Source organism: Medicago sativa, chromosome 8 (assembly GCF_051527215.1).
Source record: "Medicago sativa cultivar Bolivia chromosome 8, Bolivia_mono, whole genome shotgun sequence".
NCBI lineage: Eukaryota > Viridiplantae > Streptophyta > Magnoliopsida > Fabales > Fabaceae > Medicago > Medicago sativa.
In genome coordinates this window covers 35,232,688-35,252,206 of record NC_140756.1, presented here as the reverse complement: position 1 = coordinate 35,252,206, position 19,519 = coordinate 35,232,688, and the positions used below count along the sequence as shown (strand labels likewise).

General features: G+C 32.9%; 2 protein-coding genes and 1 non-coding gene across 4 annotated transcripts; 1 reads left to right on the top strand and 2 right to left on the bottom strand.

The window, feature by feature from the left end:
- The first annotated feature begins 797 nt into the window (after nucleotides 1–797).
- Nucleotides 798–7,370, top strand: HUA1 (floral homeotic protein (HUA1)). Its single transcript, XM_085731754.1, has 11 exons — nucleotides 798–1,214; nucleotides 2,878–3,116; nucleotides 4,456–4,515; nucleotides 4,610–4,732; nucleotides 4,977–5,192; nucleotides 5,309–5,346; nucleotides 5,450–5,496; nucleotides 5,574–5,704; nucleotides 6,034–6,093; nucleotides 6,487–6,618; nucleotides 6,979–7,370. Exons 1-11 carry the CDS (start codon nucleotides 902–904, stop codon nucleotides 7,162–7,164), a joined length of 1,545 nt encoding a protein of 514 aa, XP_085587880.1. The 5' UTR covers nucleotides 798–901; the 3' UTR covers nucleotides 7,165–7,370.
- Nucleotides 7,371–8,875: 1,505 nt separating this feature from the next.
- TRNAD-GUC (transfer RNA aspartic acid (anticodon GUC)) lies at nucleotides 8,876–8,947 on the bottom strand. Its single transcript has one exon. It is a non-coding gene; the product is annotated as a tRNA-Asp (tRNA).
- A 1,683-nt stretch (nucleotides 8,948–10,630) lies between these two features.
- Nucleotides 10,631–18,651, bottom strand: LOC146898764 (uncharacterized). Of its 2 annotated transcripts, none has more exons than XM_085739050.1 (22): nucleotides 18,464–18,651; nucleotides 17,129–17,295; nucleotides 16,311–16,390; nucleotides 15,932–16,018; nucleotides 15,769–15,819; nucleotides 15,555–15,672; nucleotides 15,134–15,190; nucleotides 14,958–15,022; nucleotides 14,784–14,867; nucleotides 14,645–14,695; nucleotides 14,485–14,547; nucleotides 14,298–14,344; nucleotides 14,062–14,131; nucleotides 13,888–13,950; nucleotides 13,198–13,287; nucleotides 13,065–13,103; nucleotides 12,697–12,924; nucleotides 12,513–12,598; nucleotides 12,204–12,252; nucleotides 12,040–12,120; nucleotides 11,832–11,925; nucleotides 10,631–11,017 (listed from the first exon to the last, which is right to left on the bottom strand). In XM_085739050.1, exons 2-22 carry the CDS (start codon nucleotides 17,244–17,246, stop codon nucleotides 10,842–10,844), a joined length of 1,797 nt encoding a protein of 598 aa, XP_085595176.1. In that variant the 5' UTR covers nucleotides 17,247–17,295; nucleotides 18,464–18,651; the 3' UTR covers nucleotides 10,631–10,841. The 2 variants fall into 2 exon arrangements, with proteins under 2 accessions (XP_085595176.1, XP_085595177.1); XM_085739051.1 differs by lacking the exon at nucleotides 18,464–18,651 and adding an exon at nucleotides 17,384–18,453.
- Nucleotides 18,652–19,519: the final 868 nt, after the last annotated feature.

The following is a 19,519-nucleotide window of genomic DNA, read 5'->3' as shown; positions in this document are numbered from 1 at the left end:
GCAAGATTAAATTTACATATAACAATCAAATATGTCAAAATTATTTTTGCGTCCTTAAACCCAAATTTACCCATCCAAAAATGAAATCAAACATATACTAAATAATAGAAAAGTAGACAATTGGAGGCCTGATTTTTTAAGGAATAAAAATCTAATTCATCACAATTTTCTTGTGGCCAAGTTTAGTCTCCTATTGCTCCCAAAAAAAAGTTGTCTCTTACAAAAAATAATATCAAATTAGCCTTTTAACATTTTTATACAAAAGGATAAATTAGTCTCTAAGTCATTATTATATTAGAGAGTAATTTGTATGTGGTTTAAAATTATCAAAGATTAAATTGAAAAAGCACTTGAATGAAATGATAATGAATCTCTTTCAAATTAACCAAATATCTAATCATAAATCCATCTTTATGAATTGACAATGTTAAATCTCTTAATTTATGAATCGGCAATTTTAAATCTCTTAAAAAAGAGTTTTGGTACTCATTGCAACGTATCTAACTTAAATGAATAATCTTTACGGTTGCGTACAAAGATATTTGATCAAAGGGTGTCTTTGATATGCTAAAAGATAAACACCAAACAAGATAACACAACACAAAAAAAACACAAAATGTAACAAAACATGACAAACTTGTATGGTATTAGATGTTTGTCTCTTATTTTTTAACAGATAATTGTAGTTGTTTTTACGGTTATTTATACATAAATAAAAATAGTGAATAAAAAAAAAAAGAAAAGCGTAAAATGGATAGTTAGTTAGCCAAAGAAAATAATATCAATATGCTCTGCAATCATTCATTTCTCATATGATTTTCAAATGAACCAATTCAACATGAGATTGACACCACCAATACCATCCTTTTCTCATTTCTCTGAAAAATAAAAACCAAAACAAATGGAAAACCGAATCTACACATCTTCTTACAACATCCCAACCGGAGCAGCTCCATCAACAACATCCCCGACCCAATATTACGACCCGAATACAATGTTCCTCACTCACTATCGCCGCACCGCCGAAGCCGCCGCCGCTGCTTCCTCCATTCGCTACTCCTCCGATTTCGACATTGCTCCTCCTGGAGTTGCGTCTAGAATCTCCACCACTAATCCTTGGGCGAATGCTTTCCCCTCCGCCGCTGCCGCCGTCGCCGCCGCTGCAACGAATGTCGCCTCTGCCGCTTCACTTGATCTTAAACGCTCTTCTGATGGTTAGTTTTCTTTTCTTTCACTTCTTCAATTCTTTGTTTTTGTCTTAGTGATTAATGGATATTAATTAATTATCATGAGTGATGTGGATTATGACACTTTTGTAGTTTTTTTTTTTTTTAATTTGATGAATGATTGATTGTTGGAACGGTTTTAGAGTTGGATTTGTTTTAAATTGCAGTAATTAATGCATGATTAATGATTTGTTTATAATTGTTGAATTAAATGATTGGTTTCTTCATTTTTTTTCTTCCCGATTATTGAATGCTTATGCTTAAATGATTGGGGAAGGGAAATTTTTTATTAAAGTGACACTGATAGCGCTAATTTACAACCGTCCCGACGGGATTTGAACTGGGAACCTTAGACGCCGGTAATAATTTAAGAAAATGAATGTGATTGAATGCAATCATATGTGTCTGTATTAAACGCTAGACACACCTTCAATTTGAAGTATTGGAGATGAAGAATGGTGGACCTTAGTTAGGTTTTTTAAGGGAGCTACATTAAGTATCATTTATTTTTGTTATCAACAATTAATAGTTTAGTTAAGATGATGTAGTGTTATTAAGTTTTATTGCGAGGTTAGAGGTTCGAATTCACCTCTTTAGTTCTGGGGGAGAATGGTTAAAACATAGCACACCAGAGTCGAATATGAGATACACTGGCTCCTTAACAATACACTAATAGCTACGCCATTCCTAAGAGCTGGTATATATTTTAAAATAATAATATACATATTTGATGAAAAAATAAATAAAATTTGGGGGAGCCATGTCTCCCACCTGTCATAGAGAAGATCCGCTACTGGTCCTACATGTGTAAATCTCAACATTCCCATGCGTGCATTGGTTATTGCATATTTAGTTTACTTTACCTTTTCATTTTTATATCTACTTGAATGTTTTCAAATTATATTTTCTGTGATTATGATTCTAGTGGCATTGGCTTAGGTGGGGTTTATGTAGTTCTTGCAGTGTTGTCAATCATAATTGCAGCAAATAACAATTTGTTCGAATTCCGTGACTACAGACTACAGTGCTATAGCCACTATTTGATAATACTTTTACTTAATAGCATATTACAGCAGAGAAACTATTTTGTTCAAGTTTCGCTACTCTATATCACCATATGTAGCGCCACTATGGCTGCTATTTGACAGCATTGAGTTCTAGGAATTATGCACGGTACGAATTTGTGGCCTGTGTAGAACATTAGCAAAGAGCAAAAGATATAGTCATATAGACACATAATTTAATGTGTGATAGGTGATGTGAAGTTGTGAACAATGACAATTAATAGCAATGTTAAAAAAAAAAAAAAAAACCTCTAGAGTTGACTTCTTATTTAAGTGTTTCACTACTTACTAACCAAACTTCAAACAGAAGGCACAGTGTTGCTATTTTCAATATTTTCTGGATTATGTTGTTTATATGCCAGATTTATGTATGTTATTTTGATATAATTTTGACAAACATATACTTAAAGCTTTTATATAATCTTAATGAACTTCAGTTATCTTAATTTTTAGATGAAATATATTATTTATAGTTACTAAGCTTATGCTCTTTGTCAAAATTATTTTCTAAGTCAAACTTATAAAGTAACATTATTTATACATTTGCTTTGGTTTCCATGTATATACACTTCTATTATGTACTATAGCGCTCTACCATCCATCCATTTTGAGTACAATTGGGCAAAACGAAGCTTGGTATACGTCGAACTCACTGGCCAAGCGCCCTAGATATGAAACCGGAAGTACTTTGCCTATTTATCCTCAGAGGCCAGGAGAGAAGGATTGTGCCCACTATATGCTAACAAGAACCTGTAAATTTGGAGAGAGCTGCAAGTTCGATCATCCTATTTGGGTTCCTGCGGGTGGAATCCCAGATTGGAAAGAGGTGACTATTGTTACTATTTATGCCTATGAAAATTATATTTTTATTGTATAGTACATTTACTATGGGTTATTGCAAAGTAACATGTATTTTAAGATATAGAAAGCATATATGAATATATAATGGAGTGGTGTATTATATACTATTTCTTACCGTTTATATGTATATTTGTAGTAAAACCTTTGATTTCAATGTATGTCAGTTATCAACACTGTAAAGCTTTTAATGAATTATAATAGAATAAAAAGTACAACATATATGTAATTGTAAAGTATAATAGTACTCGTAGTACAACAATAAACAAACTAACAATATTAAAGACTAGTAACTAATTCTAGCATCTCAACATTTTGTCCCAAGATGGAGCATATAAATCGTATGTGTCAAGCTTGCTACAGATTTAAGTTTTAACTAGCTTGGTAACTTCTAAGAAACTGAATAATAATGAGTGGAGATTCATGTTTCTAAGTCATCTGAACTAAAAAAAGCTAGTAGAGATCAATTCTTCACCAGATCTACATAAAATGATCGTCCACTAATTATTTGGTCCTCTCATTATAAACGTAGTTGATGCAATGTGTAAAGCAGTTTGGTTATCACATCAGTTGCATCTGTAGAACTTACCCAAATTTTCTATTCTTAGAACATCTGTTTTACTCACATCAATTTATGGGAAAGTTGGTTACAGTTACAGATCTTCAAAGTGATGCATTTTCTTGCCTTCTCTTATTTCCTTTTCTATATTTTGTTTCCTTTTTCTGTCACAAAGGGTGAGTGATATTGAGAAACCTGTATCAATCAGGAACTGTGTTGATAATCCAGTATAACATATTCAGATTTTTGTCAATAGTAGTGACTAGTAAGAGCTTATGATTTAGGAGCTGTGATGGAATTCTGTCATAATGCCAATTTCTTTTTATATCCTTGCTTTTGTAAATCTGTTTATACTAATGAAGCTGTTTTTTATGGTGTCGCATGATTGTTTACAACTATTTCACTAATTTGATGTTGAGTAACTTACATATATCAGTCAATGCAATGGTGAATGTAGTACACATGTAACTGTATTAGAATGATATTTTACTATGATGTCAACTTGTCTATCAATTTTTGTTCTAGTAGTATCCAGTGCCCAATGAAATTTAGGATGTGTGTGAGAGGCTGTGTTAGATCATTTGCTACGATAACTTTGTTCCCGTTAATTCATATAATCAGCTAAATATGTTACCTCTGTTTTGGTTGCAAAAGGTGAATTATAATCACCTAGAAATTTGAATTCTTAAATATATAATTGGTTTACTGATTTGTTACAATGTATGTGGTTTATTCATAACTGCTTTAGGTTCCAAATATTGTTCCAAGTGAAACTCTTCCCGAGAGACCTGGAGAACCAGATTGTCCAGTGAGTAGAATTTGCAATTACTCTTTTTGCTTCTTTTTTTTCGTCAGACACACTTGATCGTTTTCTCATTCATTTTGAGTCAATTACATCGCAGTTCTTTCTGAAAACTCAAAAATGCAAGTTTGGTACAAAGTGCAAATTTAATCATCCAAATGTTCCCTCTGAAAATGCCGATGTTTCTGGCTTACCTGAGAGGCCACAGGAGCCCCCTTGCGCGGTTAGATATTGATCTTTGAGTTATGCTAGCAACACACTAGTTTATTGGTTGAAATTCATTTGGGCTCCACTGAGTTTATGTGGCGCCTACATGATTTAGTAGAATCGATTTGAATTTCAACCAATAGAAGATTGTATGTTGAGTAGCGTGTTAGAGAGTGTGTTGCTAGAACTCCTTTTATCTTTTGCATGAATACTTGAGACATTATTTATATATGGCGTATTTCTGTTTTATATTTATGTAGTTTTACTTGAAAACTGGAAAATGTAAATACGGTGCTGCATGCAAATTCCATCACCCCAAGGATATCCAAATTCAACTATCTGATGATTTGAGCCGTAATGTTGAGCAGACACAAACAAATTCTTCTGTGTTTGATGGGGCAATAGGAGATACACAGTCAACTATGCCTCTTATATCTCCACTGTCGCATAATAGCAAAGGGCTTCCTGTGAGACCGGTATTAATTTTCTCTTCAAGTTCTTTGGTGTTTATTCACTGTTTCATAATAGCTAAAACACATAACCTAAACATCGCCTAAGCCTGGTTTTTCATGATACAAATCTTTGGTGACAGGGGGAAGTGGATTGTCCATTCTACATGAAAACTGGAAGGTAAATATTGATTTTCTTTTTCTTGAAGTGGAAATATTGATTTCTGTTTAATTTTATGGATTAAATGTCCTTACTTTTTTTATACCATTCGTATATAAATCAGTTGCAAGTTCGGTGCCAGTTGCCGCTACAATCATCCTGACATGAATGGTATGTATAATGTTTGGATGTTAGCACTTTTTCATGTTTCTTAAACTATCATTTCATATGTTTGTGCTTTGGTGCAGCCATTAATCCACCTGTGTCTGCATTGGGCCCTTCTGTTTTGGCGTCCTCAACTGCTAATCTTAACATTGGAGCTATTAATCCAGCTGCATCTTTTTATCAAGCTTTTGACCCCAGTCTGTCAAATCCAATGGTAATGTGGAAGTTTATACTGTACTTAATCTCTTGGTGAATAGACTAATGCAAATTGCAAATAATGTAAACAAACACCTGTTGGTCATTCTTGTGGGGTATGGGAGTTGTTTAAAACAAATTAATGTTTCAGGTTCTTAAAATTTACGGGTAACCTCAAAGTTATTGTTTTTTCGGTGTACTACTTTTGCAATAGCTCTACTTAGAGAGAATTGTTATCAGCTTACAAAAGTTGCCATTCTTAGATTATTGTAATTTATATTCCCAAGAGGTATCATCCAGAATATACTTGGAAGTCTAATTCATCTCATCTGGTTATTTGTTCTCCAGTCTCAGGTGGGAGTAACAGGGACTATCTATCCTCAGCGCCCTGGACAGATTGAATGTGATGTAAGCACTTGCCTTTTTTTTCCCAGTGATATTATTATACTTCATTGCCCAATATCTATTAGGGATCACTTGCCTTTGTTGCTTGTGAAAAATGATGGGGGCTAGGGGATCAGTTTCCGCTTGACAATCTATCTGTTTATTGACGACCACTAACATGCTTTAGGCTGCCAGTAGCTCATTCCATTACTGGTCTTACCCCAAAACCTTGTACTTCTTCCCTTTATCTATTCAAGAACCGATCTGGTTTAAAAAATATTTGATTCTTACAAAATAACACTGTTGTTCAACTTCCCGCAAGCTTATAATTATTTGCTTAACTCTGCATGCAAAGCCAGTCTCTGCATAAAACATCTAATTTCCTTTTACATTTCTATTTAATTATTTTCCATGCAGTTCTATATGAAATCTGGCATATGTAAATTTGGGGAAAGATGCAAGTACCATCACCCAATCGACCGCACAACATCACTGTCAAAACTGCAATCAAATGTTAAACTTACTGCTGCAGGGTTACCAAGAAGAGAGGTATGTTTGTTCATTTTCACATGCATACATGTTACAAAATCGCGAATTCTTTGCATTTCATTTCCATTAACAAATTGATTTTATGTTTCCAAAAAAGTGCATGGTTACTTGGATTTTTACATATTACGTGTGATGGAAAATTTTCAAGTCATTCTTAGTAGATGCTGATTGTTAAATGCTTGAGTAGTTTGTTCAAACAATGTGTCGAAGAAAACAGCTCTTGTGCACTATTCTTGTAGCCATTAACTTCATCAACTTAGCTAGCCTCAAATTTTTATCAGAAATTCATGATACTAGTGATTTCATATTCAATATTAAGTGATGTGTAAAACTATTGACATCTAACTTTTTGTCCTGAAGGGTGTTGAGATCTGTCCATATTATTTGAAAACTGCAACGTGCAAGTTTGGCGCAACATGCAAATTTGACCATCCACCACCCGGAGAAGTGATGGAGATGGCTAAGTCACAAGGAGCTTCTACAACCAATGGAGGAGAAACGGAGACCAACGAAGATGTGCCTGGTTCTGCTCCGGAACAATATTGAGATCATGCTTGAAATTACAGTCTATTTTCGAGTCTTTTTCACCTTGTTTTATTTCATTACATGTCTTGAATAAACTCTATGAGAAGACCTGTTTTACTTTCTTTACTGGCAAATTTCTCTCTGGATTGGTATCAGTGCTTATTTGGATAGTTGACCTATGAAAGTTATGGTCAACTATAGTTTTATAATCATAATCATTAACATAATTTTAGACCATTTGTAAAAATAAAAAAAAAAAATAGTCTAATTTTTTTTTCTAACAAGTTAATGTTCCGAAAAAATAAATAACTGAACATGTTTATCGTGTGTGTGCTTCTAAAATGACATCATGTGTTGCATGGTATTAGAAATGTATAAAGCAATTGGCCTATTATACGTGAATTTGATCAAATTCATGTACAAGAATTCCAATAATACAAGAATTGGAATATCATGTCATAATTCGCATTGCCCAACTTCATATTTCTCATTGCCTAACTAATACAATTGTTTTTTATGATACTTTTTTAAGACGGATTAATATTTTTTATGGGTGGATTCTAAGGTGAGGGAGCAATTAAGTCCCTCGCCGGTGGACCATGTATAATATACCATTAGATCTTTAAAAATTATCTAAAGGTTTAGATTTTGTTAAAAAGAGAGAGACACATATGCCTTTCTCCAGCCAATCCCTACTCTCCTCTTCTTTATTTTTCTTCAGAAAAACGTCATCGTTCTCTTTCTTCTTGAATGTCTTCTTTCTTTTTCTACAAGGCTGAGAAAATCTCAAATCAAAGAAACTTCAAACTTTTTTTAAGGCCAAAAACTTCAAGCATTGTAACAATGGAAAGAGAAAACCCAAATCAAATAAACTTCAAACCTAACAACAGTGGTTCAAGTTTGACAATTTTTAAAAAAAAGCACAATTCAAACGGATTCCATAAGGCTTAACATTTCAGATCTAAAGATTCGTGCAAAAATTTGTTTAATTTTTATTGGCAATTGTTAAAAAAACACAACGATTGGAAATCTTAAAATTTATTCAAAGCATTTTGCCAAAATTTACACTTAAATGTAATGTTTAATATATATGAAGTCATAATTTTTTATTTATTGCAAATATTCTAAACTTGATGATCGTTGATGTGTTCTATTGGCAAGAGACCAGCATCCTCATGTTCATCAACTATGACAAGATATTCAGGATCATCAACTGCAAGAGATCGTTATTTTTTGGTGGTTAGCACCCCATTGAAGAAGCCAATTAGGAGGAGGGATTGGGTGGAAAAAGACATACGTGTTACTCTCTTTGCTTTAATGAAATCTGAACCCTTAAATCATTTTTAAAGATCTAATGGTATAATATACATGGTCCACCGGTGAGGGACTTAATTGCTCCCTCACCTTAGAATCCACCTTTTTTATGACTTTTAAAAAACCAATATTAATATGTTAATTATTAATTTGATAATATTTGTTGGGGTTTAAATGAAACCCGAGACCATCTTATATTCATTAACTTTTTAGCCACAAATAAGAACTTTCCTCGACCAAAAAAAAAACAGAAAATTCCTTTAACTTATCAATCATGCATTTTTTGGTCGAAAGTTAATCCATCACATTAGCAAATTCCAGAGGGTATTGCACTACCCGTTCTAATATGGGTCCCAACAGAAACATAAAACGGGCCTACCCGGTCAAAGGATCAATTTGTCAATAATTAAAAAAAAATCGCCGTTGCCGGGGATCGAACCCGGGTCACCCGCGTGACAGGCGGGAATACTTACCACTATACTACAACGACTCAATTATAACATTCAACATGTTTCAACAACCTTGTTGTATTGTAGGTATGTTAACAACACTTGCCTTTGCTTAGCCTGTGTTGCCACAGGTAATTATGACAGTAACCTTTTAATTACTGAGTTAATTAATTAGACATATTAACAAAGAAAATAACAGTCGTCGCGATGAATTATCCGTAGGTAGCTAAAGCCAATTAAATTAATTAGTCTTGGTAATGAATTAGCCAAAATTGTTTGAGAAGCATTTCGTTTGCTGTCAAATTTTGCCTGCTTTTTGATTTGTCATCAATTGTTGATGATAATAGATATTTCTTTGACCGAATAACACCAAATAAATGGAAATTTCTCTTCTCGCTTTTCAAATTTCTCATAAACATACCTGAACGGCAGTTAATTGCCGTTCGGCTCTCCAACCACAGTTACATCACTTCTTAAAACGGTTCAATCACTTTTCAAACTTCTTATGCGGGAACACTAGAGTCAACTCAAATTTACTTCAGCAACATGTCCACATCTATATATATTTTGTTACACTATCTTAGTCCCCTTTTACCTCAACCAATGCTTGAAAATATCCTTGTAGACACCTCCCCGTGTTCTAGTCATAGAACATTTAAAGGGAGGTCAGTGTCCATTTTCAAACTAGATGTAATTTTCCCAAAATTTAGTTATACATGCATGACCAAAATTTAGTTTAAAGTGCTTATGATTTTAAAAATTTGAGCTCATTAAAGTATTTCAATAGCTATTCCGAGATCTCTATTTCAATCAACCATTTTAATCATTTACGTAATATTGAGACACCAGGGCAGGGTTTACAAGACTTGTTCAATAGCTTCTGGGATGCTTCGAATGAAAGGGAGAACTTGCAGAAACAACTTCAAACATGTTTAAAAGTTGTTTTCGACTTATTTCATAAGCTATCTAAGATAGCTTATGAAAATAGCAGCTTATACAAAAATAGTTTTAACTGTATTTTATCTTTTGTTATACAAATAGCTTATACATAAGCACTTATCATGATAAGCACTTATGCTATAAGATGTTTATCATTTCATGACCTGGATTTCTGGAAAGAAGCTTGTAAAGGGTGGGGAATGTTGCTTTTAAATTTCTAAATATCATTTGGAGAGTGGATAATGGATCTAGAATTAACTTCACTAATCAATGGGTTCCAAAGGAATAAGTGATTGCAGAGAGCTCACTCAACCCCTATATCCATAGTTGAATATACTGCATCACTCAGGAATATGTTACATACCTAGATGAGTGGGACTTGGGTCTTCTATGAAGTCTGCTCCATCAAAAAATTATTTTATTATAGTTTACCCTCCTTCTGAGTGGGACTTAGGTTTTCCAGGATGCTTTGCTGCTTACCCTTCCACACACAAAAAATGACATTGCATTCACTCATGCACCTTTTTCAATGTGTATGATAGCCCAGAAATGATGGTTTCATACACCTTAATAAAGATTGACAAGTGAGAAATTTAAAACTTGTTTCATTAGTCATTTTACTGTGGTCAAGAATCAGCTGAAATATTTCAGAAGAAAAATTCAAAAGACAATGAAAGTGGTTTTTTCCCTGTAAAGTAGAAATGGTTTTTAAATTAAAATTCATCACATTTATTACAGGGAAAAAACCACTATTTTAATCCAATGTAAGAGCCAAAACAAAAATATCATCCATAAGCTTCACCTAATATGCTTAGAAACAAGTTGTTGCACCCAAAATTTGCTTCATGCTGAAACATAAAGCTATGTAGATAAAGCTCAAACTTAACTATCCAACCACTCAAACTGTACAAGCTAACCAAAGACAAAAATGTGTTTGGAGAAAACCAAAGCACAATTGTAAGCTAAAAAGGTTGATGACTAAACTCCCTATTCCACTTAAACACCGTTGCCATTAGGACTTGCACCATTTGCAGAACCATTGGAAGATATGAACCCATTTGCATTTTGTGCTTTCGAAGTTGGAGAGTGTGATTCATGTACTCCATTGGTTAAATTTGCATTTCCTTTGTTATTTGAAACAACTGCCTTCTTACATGCTGCTTCTATTAATCCTGTTGTTACAATAAGGTATTCATTTAGAGTGCATCGATGGAACCAAATTAAAATATCAAAACAACAAAAAAGATTATATGATTCAATGGAGCACATGAAAGGTATTCGAAGAAATATTAACAATTGCACCTTAATGACCATATTTTAATACTTGGCATCATTTTAAGTAAAGAAAATTGACCAACCATCCAAACCTAGGGAATACAGATTCTTCATGATTACATATTTATGTGACACAAGCAAGTGAAAAATTCTACCTCAACACAAGACATTAAAATTTGTGAATGCAAACAATTTTTAAATGACCTTATCAGGATCTATTCCCCAGAACATCATTCGGTGAAATGGGATATGTTTATGTTTGTCACAGTTTTTTTATAAAAAAAAAAAAAAAAAATCACTTTTCTAGAAAGAAAATAAATAAATGATAAGAAGCAGTTTTCATGCATTTGTTACTACTTTTTTTTAAAAAAAAAAAAAAAAAGTTTGAAGAAAAAATGAGAATCTGAAAAAGAGACTAAAAACTGCTTCAAATGTGAAGTTGTTTAATGTAGCTTCTCTTGAAAATCATTTTTGATAAATATTTTTTCTAAAAAAAAGTGATTTTCATTACAGTAAACAAAAACTAAATAGCTTCAGTGATCATTCCATCAAAGTAGAGAAGACCAGGATATAAGATACATGTATAGATGTGTAGAAAACATAAATAATGGAAGCATCGCATTTAACAACTGACGAAAAAGGTGAGGGGATTACAAAGGCATGAACTAGGAGAATGAAAAGTGACACGGAATAACTTTGAAAGAAAAATACCTGAGAATAGTGGAGAAGGTTTCCCTGGTCTCGACTTGAACTCAGGGTGAAACTGAGCACCGATAAAGAAAGGATGACCACGCATTTCAACTATCTGCAATTGTATCATGGAGGACACAATTACAATAAAAAAATCAGTCATAAATGGTCGGTCTCAAGATCGTCGATAAAAGATTTTCAAATTTCAATTTAATGCAAATACACATACCTCCATTCGCCTCCCAGTTTCGTCTTTGCCAACAAAAGTTAGACCAGCAGTCTCAAGTTGTGATATCATGTCAGGATTAACCTGTACAGTACAACCACCATTGCACATGAACAATGTTGATTTTTTCACATAAACAAAGCTTTTTGAATGAAAACACTACTAACCTCGTATCTATGGCGATGTCGCTCATCAATAAAATTTGCATTTCCATACCTGCCCAAAATTAAAATATAGCATCACAAATGAGATATAGATGTCTGGTGAAGATCCATAACACACATTTTAAATAATTTTTTATTATAAATGTGAAAAATGAATCATCTCGTTGCATTAAATTAATGATTAAGAGATATTTTCACATAAATTTAAATGCAAGAGCACATTCATCAGTTGAGTTACCCTCAATAGATGATAACATATGCAACATGTTTGTATATGTACCAATAAACTGGAGTTTAGTTTTTGATTCTTACAACTTGGCTGATTTGCAGTCAGCAACCTGAAAATAAGTTCTCCTTGAACCAAGACGCATGGTTCCACCCATATGTGTCTTTGAACCCTATCAATAGAAAAGCAGTTTAATTAAATTCTAAACTAAAATGAATAACATTATGAAATCGTAACTACAGATATATATTGGAGTATCAGCAAACATACTTCGGGCATAAATATGACACAAGGATTTTTGGTTTCGGGATCAAATTCGGTGCTATTAGCATCGTGAAGACCCAGAACAGATCTTGCAAATTCAACGACAGCAATTTGCATGCCCAAGCAAATGCCCAGAAACGGAACATTGTTTTCTCGAGCATACTTAGCAGCAAGAGTTTTCCCTTGCACTCCTCTATCACCAAAACCTCCCGGAACTAGAATTCCATTAGCACCCTGCAATGAAAACCCATTTAGGTAACATCTGAGGATACAATATCATATTTAAATACAATTAAGTCGGTGTAGTAGTGAAGAAATGCATTTAGTGCATAAAAGTGCAAACAGTAGAAACAATAAAAAAAAAAAAAAAAAACCTCTAGAAGACTCCAAGCAGCTTTATATGCATCAGGATTCTGAAAACAATAAATTAATCATCAGAGGCTTGGAATAAAGTAAAACAAAACAGTTAACATTTGCAGAAACAATAGTAGAAAGTTTAGTTATTACCTCTTTCAAGGTATCATCTTCAAGATCCCCAGCAGGAACCCAGTCCACAACTAGCTTGCGGTTGCAAGCAACAGAAGCGTGCAGAAGTGCCTGCACAAAAGACCAATTTTATATGATGTTTCAATTAAGCATATCATATTACACACAGTACACGCCCAAAGCCATCCATATAAATCATTTGTGAATTATTATATGCATTTTCAAGAATAGAACCTCACTGGCCTATCCTCACAACAAACTTAGTCAGAGTCACTTAATCAGTCACTTAATCCGTTCCCTTGACTACCCATTGACTACGACCGTAACGTCGTGTCTGTACACTTATATAAATATCTATTCGGTTTCAACTTTAAACAGCAAAGAAAAATTCATCACAAGTATCCCTGAAATTTGGATAAAATTCAGGTTTTCATGCATAAGAATTGTAACTAGTCATACGGATACTCAGTACTAATGATATTGGCGCATATCAACAATCCTAAGTGTATCTAAACTCAAGATAATAGCATCAGCACCAAAATCAATAAACTCGTGATTAAACTATTACATGAGAAACAAAATAAAGATGGTGAATTGGACACCATACCATTTTAGATGAGAAATCTCACGCTGCCTTTTCTTAACAAAATAAACTACTAAAACTGCAAGTTGCTGAGAATGAAAAAAAAAAATTATTGATGAGTAATGCACCTTCAATACAGATAGATATGCATCTGAAAGGCCAGTATATTTTCCCACCATTGCAATTCTAACCTGTGAAGAACATAATAGGTGTGAGGTCAATAGATAGCACTGTTCGGCAAGGTGAATATCTAGTACTGTATTATAATTTTTAAAGTATATATCAGAAATATAAAAACCTACAGATTCATGAAATTTGTGATAAACTTTTGTTGTGGTGATCCACGCCTTAAAATCAGGCTCTGTAGCAACACTGCAAATAATAACAAAATCAGTTCGAAGACAATCATTTTTTAAGGTAACTGGTGTCATAACTAACAATAAAATCTCTAAAAATCAACACCGGGATAAGGATTTCTTTATGGGGGTAGGGATAAATGAAGATTACACCAAAACAAGAATGAGTTTGTCAAACAAACCCTTGAAGGTTTAATGTTTTCAGGATTGCCTCATGTGCCTTCTGGTCCTATTCATAACAAAACAATATCAAAAGAAAAACTTCTAGTTAATATATGAATCACGGAACATAAAAAGAAATTCAATTCAACCATCTAGGCAAAAGAGATATTAGAAAAAAGTTTCACAAAGTATCATAGAATTACTTACTCTTAACAGCAAAGGAATGTGCCAGATATTTGGAACATCACAGAGAGTGAGTATGTTTGATAACTGCAGATACATAAGTTTGCATTGAGAATATATGTATACATAAGGCTTTAAGAATAAGTAAAGTGAATAAGTCTTGAAGTTATTTTGTATCAGTTACCGGCACATGACAAAATTGAGAAAGTTTTCCCTTGACATTATCATCAAGTTCCTGGTAAGGAACAAATACAAATATTCCATCATATTATTTCTGAGAACCAGCAGTGCTGAAAAGAAAAACCAAAGATCAAGAGACAGACCTTTGAACTGCGACAAGCAAGAAGATTTGGGATCAACCCTAACCCTCTAAGTTGACGGACACTGTGCTGGGTTGGTTTTGTTTTCTGTAGATTAAGATTCTGAATTAGTAAGAAAAACCTAAAATATACTATTAAATTACAATGTCCATTGATAGAATACAGTTTGCAGTGTACCTGTTCACCAACAACATTAAGAACAGGCACGAGGCTAACATGAACCAAACAGAAGTTGCTAGGGCCTAGAAAAATAAATAAACAATGAGATAAGATTCCTTAGCAAAAGAACAGCCAACCAAAATATGTTGATATAATTCAGTATACTATAAGGTCTCAGGTATGACAAACATTACCTACGCGGTACGAAAATTGGCCAAGTGCTTCAATAAAGGGCATCGACTCGATGTCCCCTACATCAAAGTAAAATCATTTTATATTAGCACTCTAGATTACTACTAAAATAAAGACTTCATGTTTAATGTTTGTCAAGTAGAACAAGCCTGATTTTATGATTCGGAAAGTACTGAAAATCAAATTCAACCTCAGCATTTAGAGAAAACAGGACATGTGTCGTCAGTGTAAACTAATTTTACACTTACGTCCAATGAGAATCCAGTATGTTGCAGTTAGTTTTAAAATGTGGTTACAAAGTGGATTTATGTGGCGATATAGCGAGTTCTCATCGGATGGTGCTGTTAAACTAATTTACACTTACAATGTATCATCACTAAACTCTACTAAGTATTCGAATTTGTTGGAAAAATAAAAATTTACCTATAGTTCCACCCAATTCAATGACACAAACATCAGCAGGGCCTTCTTTTCCATCAACCGGTACCTGTGCTACACGTTCTATCCACTCTTGGATAGCATCTGTGATGTGTGGAACAACCTATGAATACAGCGGAGGTAATCAAAATTCAAAACCAAGGGACAAACAACCATAACAAATAAATTCGGAAGGAAAAATCAGAACCACTAAACATACCTGGACAGTTTTGCCAAGATAATCTCCTCTTCTTTCCTTCTCAACAACAGACTATTAAGCATTCAAAACAATAACCAAAATTAAGAAACCGAAAGCGCTCTTAGTAAACGAAGACAAAATAAAAATAAAACAGTTAATTAGAAGAAACAAATGTTTTGTCCACCTGATAAATTTTTCCAGTTGTGATATTATTGTCGCGAGTTAATTTGATGTCCAAAAAACGTTCATAGTTTCCAAGATCAAGGTCAACCTTCAACCAAGAAAAAAAATTGAAAATAGAACATGAGTAAAAAGGGAATGCTATTACCATTATAACTAAACAAACTACTATTGTGACCTTAAAACAAATAAAGCAACATTTTCAAATGAGCTGCAAAATCAAATACATTAAGTTGAGTTTCACATTAAAATGGCTGATGCCACGTTATCAAAAATTGGAATTCTACAATCTCAAGTCACCAACTTAATGCCTGAAAGGAACAAATAAGATTCATCCCATGACAGGAAAAAAAAAAAAATAGAAGGTTGACTAGTATATTTACCTCACCACCATCATCTAACACAAACACCTCCCCATGCTCAAAAGGAGACATTGTCCCTGCATCAGTGTTCAGGTAGGGATCTGCGAGTAACAGAAACTTTACATTTTAATACATCTAAAATAATTACTAATAAAAAGGAATATTTTGCACAATATCAAAAGATTAGTTTCACAAGAAATAAGACTTTTCTGATTCAAAAACATTCTTCTATTTTCGTTTTAATTATAAAACTATCAATCTGTCACCTTATTTTCAATGTTTCTTGCAATGTTGTCAATTGCAGATTGCGGAAAATAGTGTTTTTTTTTCTTTCAATACTGTTAGACTACAGTACTATAGCAGTTACTTCACAATGTTTTGCAGGTAATTGTGTATGGAGGAGGAACAACAGTGTTTTGTTAAAATTTTGCTACGCAATAGTGCTATAGCCGTTATTTGACAACACTTGTTTCTTGTACTCAAAAACATGTACACTATGTGTGTTTTCACTATTTTCTATACAAATATTCGAAAGCAGGGACAAAATGAAAACAAAATAATTTCATAATCAAAAGCAAAAACACAATAAAACAAAAAAAGTTTTGTTAAACCAAACAGGCCAAGTTTCTACCGACTTTATCGGCTCAAAAAGAGCAAACAGATCCTCTACTTCATACCAGCCGACTTTATCAGCTCAAAAAGAGCAAACACATCCTCTCCTTCACACCAACTCGGATACGTAAAAATGCAATCAACCGTAGTAATTCGCATTGCAATCCATCAAATGTTTATCAAAAGGAAAAAAAAAAGTGAGAATTCAATTCTAAGGGGAAAAATACCAATTTTGATAGAAGTAACTCGAAAGCCACAAGCCTGAAGGAGTACTCCAATGCTGCTAGCAGTCACTCCTTTGCCAAGTCCACTAACAACTCCACCAGTCACCAAAACATACTTCATTTTCTCCTCAATTTATTTACTACAAACGATTCCTCTTTAGCTGCTTATCCTATGCAACATGCACAAAACCATATATCAGTATCATTACAAAAAACAACACAAGAATAAAACACAATGATTTAGTGTCATCTCATCACCTCATTCCTTTTTGGATTAACTTATTGGAACTTATCTACTAATATAAGCATTGTGAGACTGTTTACGAGAACTTAAAGAAACAGGTTATGACATATCTATAAACTATTTTCAGCTTACTTCCATAAACCCTACAATATAGCTCACAAAAACATAGCTCATGAATACAACTTATATCTAATATATAAAAGGTTTAACTTTATTTTATCTTTTGCTATAGAAATAGCTTACACATAAGCATTTATATGGTAAGTACTTATACCACAAGCGCTTAATTAAGTGAATGTTTGGTTCCTCTTCTAAAGGGGTTAACACTGATTCTGGCATGTTTGGTTGCAACACACAAATTGATTATGGCTCTAGAATCGATTCTACTTGAATCTATAGCTTTTGATTCTAGAATTGATTTTTCCACACAAATTTATAATTCAACTCACGTTTACATAAATGTATCCAAAGATAAACCATTTTACCTTCAACTCACTTTTAGTCAGAATCAATTTACATAATCAATTCACCCACAGAACCAAACATACACCCGAAACTAATTATGGAGATTTAGAATTGATTTTGACATGTATGGTTGTTTTCGAGTAGAATTGATTCTAATTGAAGTTCGGATTTGTAAGCTTTGATTCTATAATTGATTTTTACACAAATTTAAAGTTCAATTTGTTTTTACGTGAATGTATCCAAACAGAAATCACTTTATCTCCAACTCACTTTTATTCATAATCAATTTTACAAAATCAATTCACTCAAAATCAACTTTTATCACCACAAAACCAATCATGCACTAAATAGTTAATCCAAAAGGGCATGATTATCTTTGAATAAATTATTATACTTTTAACCTTTTTGAAAAGAGCCTATAAGAAACTGACAAAACCCTATAAGTAGGTTATTTTTTGAGATCCATTTTTCAAAACTAAAACAATAAAACAAATATGAACACATAATAAAATAGATAAAAGGGCAATGAGAAAACACAACATGCAACAGAAAAAAAACGAAACTTTAGAACAAAAGAAAAAATGGGTTGTGAAAAAAAAAATAGCAAAGAAATGAGAATAATGAGAAACCTTGTTGGTAATGGGAGATTATATGAGTGAATGAATGAGAAGCAATGTGCATGCAAGGAAATGGAAAAGAGGGTTGTTGTGTGAATCCAAAAGAAGAAGCGCTTTTCAGAATAATCGCTTTTCAGGTTTCGCTTTTCGGCGCTCTCACTCTCTTCTCCTTGTTTCTTGTTTTCAGGCGGCGGGGAAACAATGAAGCAAAGGTTTCACCTTTCAACTTATACAACAAGCTAAACCCCACAAACAAATTAAATAAAAAAATATAAATATTTTTTATCTTCCTCTAAAAAAAGATTTATTTTATGATGTCGCACTAAAGAGTAAATACTAAACAGGACAGCGCAACACAAACAATGTACGACAAACTTTTATTGTATTGAATAGTTTTTGCTCATATATGATTTTTTATTGATATAATATTATTTTAGTATTTTAGAAAATTTGTACCTTAGCAAAAAGTTGTGCCGTGGTTTAGTAAAAAAACAAAATTTCAATCTTTGTCATCTCCTTTGGCTTTAGTTTGTTTTGTCCTTGTAAAAGTTTTATAAATTAAACACTATACAAATGAAGTTGTTAAGTCTATCATTCGTTTTTTAGTGGATCAAACACATCATTATTGTAGTTGTTTTTAGGTTGTTTATCTTATTGTTACTAGCGGAAAGAGGGGCACGAGTCCGCTCTTTCTACTGCTCTAACGCATGTGATTATTTTATTACGTTTGTTTGTATAATTTTGATTTAAATTTTTAAATTTTTAAATATTAAAGAAAATTATTGATATATTGATTTATAAACAAAATATTGTCAAGGCATATAACAATTATTTATGAACTCAACATATTTTAGTTTGTCTGCATATAAAATAAAGATAAAACAATGATCTTTCATTGTTTATTCTAATAGTAATTAGTAACATCATAACATAAATGTATAAATTACATGTTATGTAAAAGAAACATTGTTGTGATTGTGATAAAAGAATATCTTTAAAAACTAAATTTTTCGTAAAGTCTCCATCTTCTCTTTCTATTTTCCCTTCTTTAATGATAACTTTTGTTGA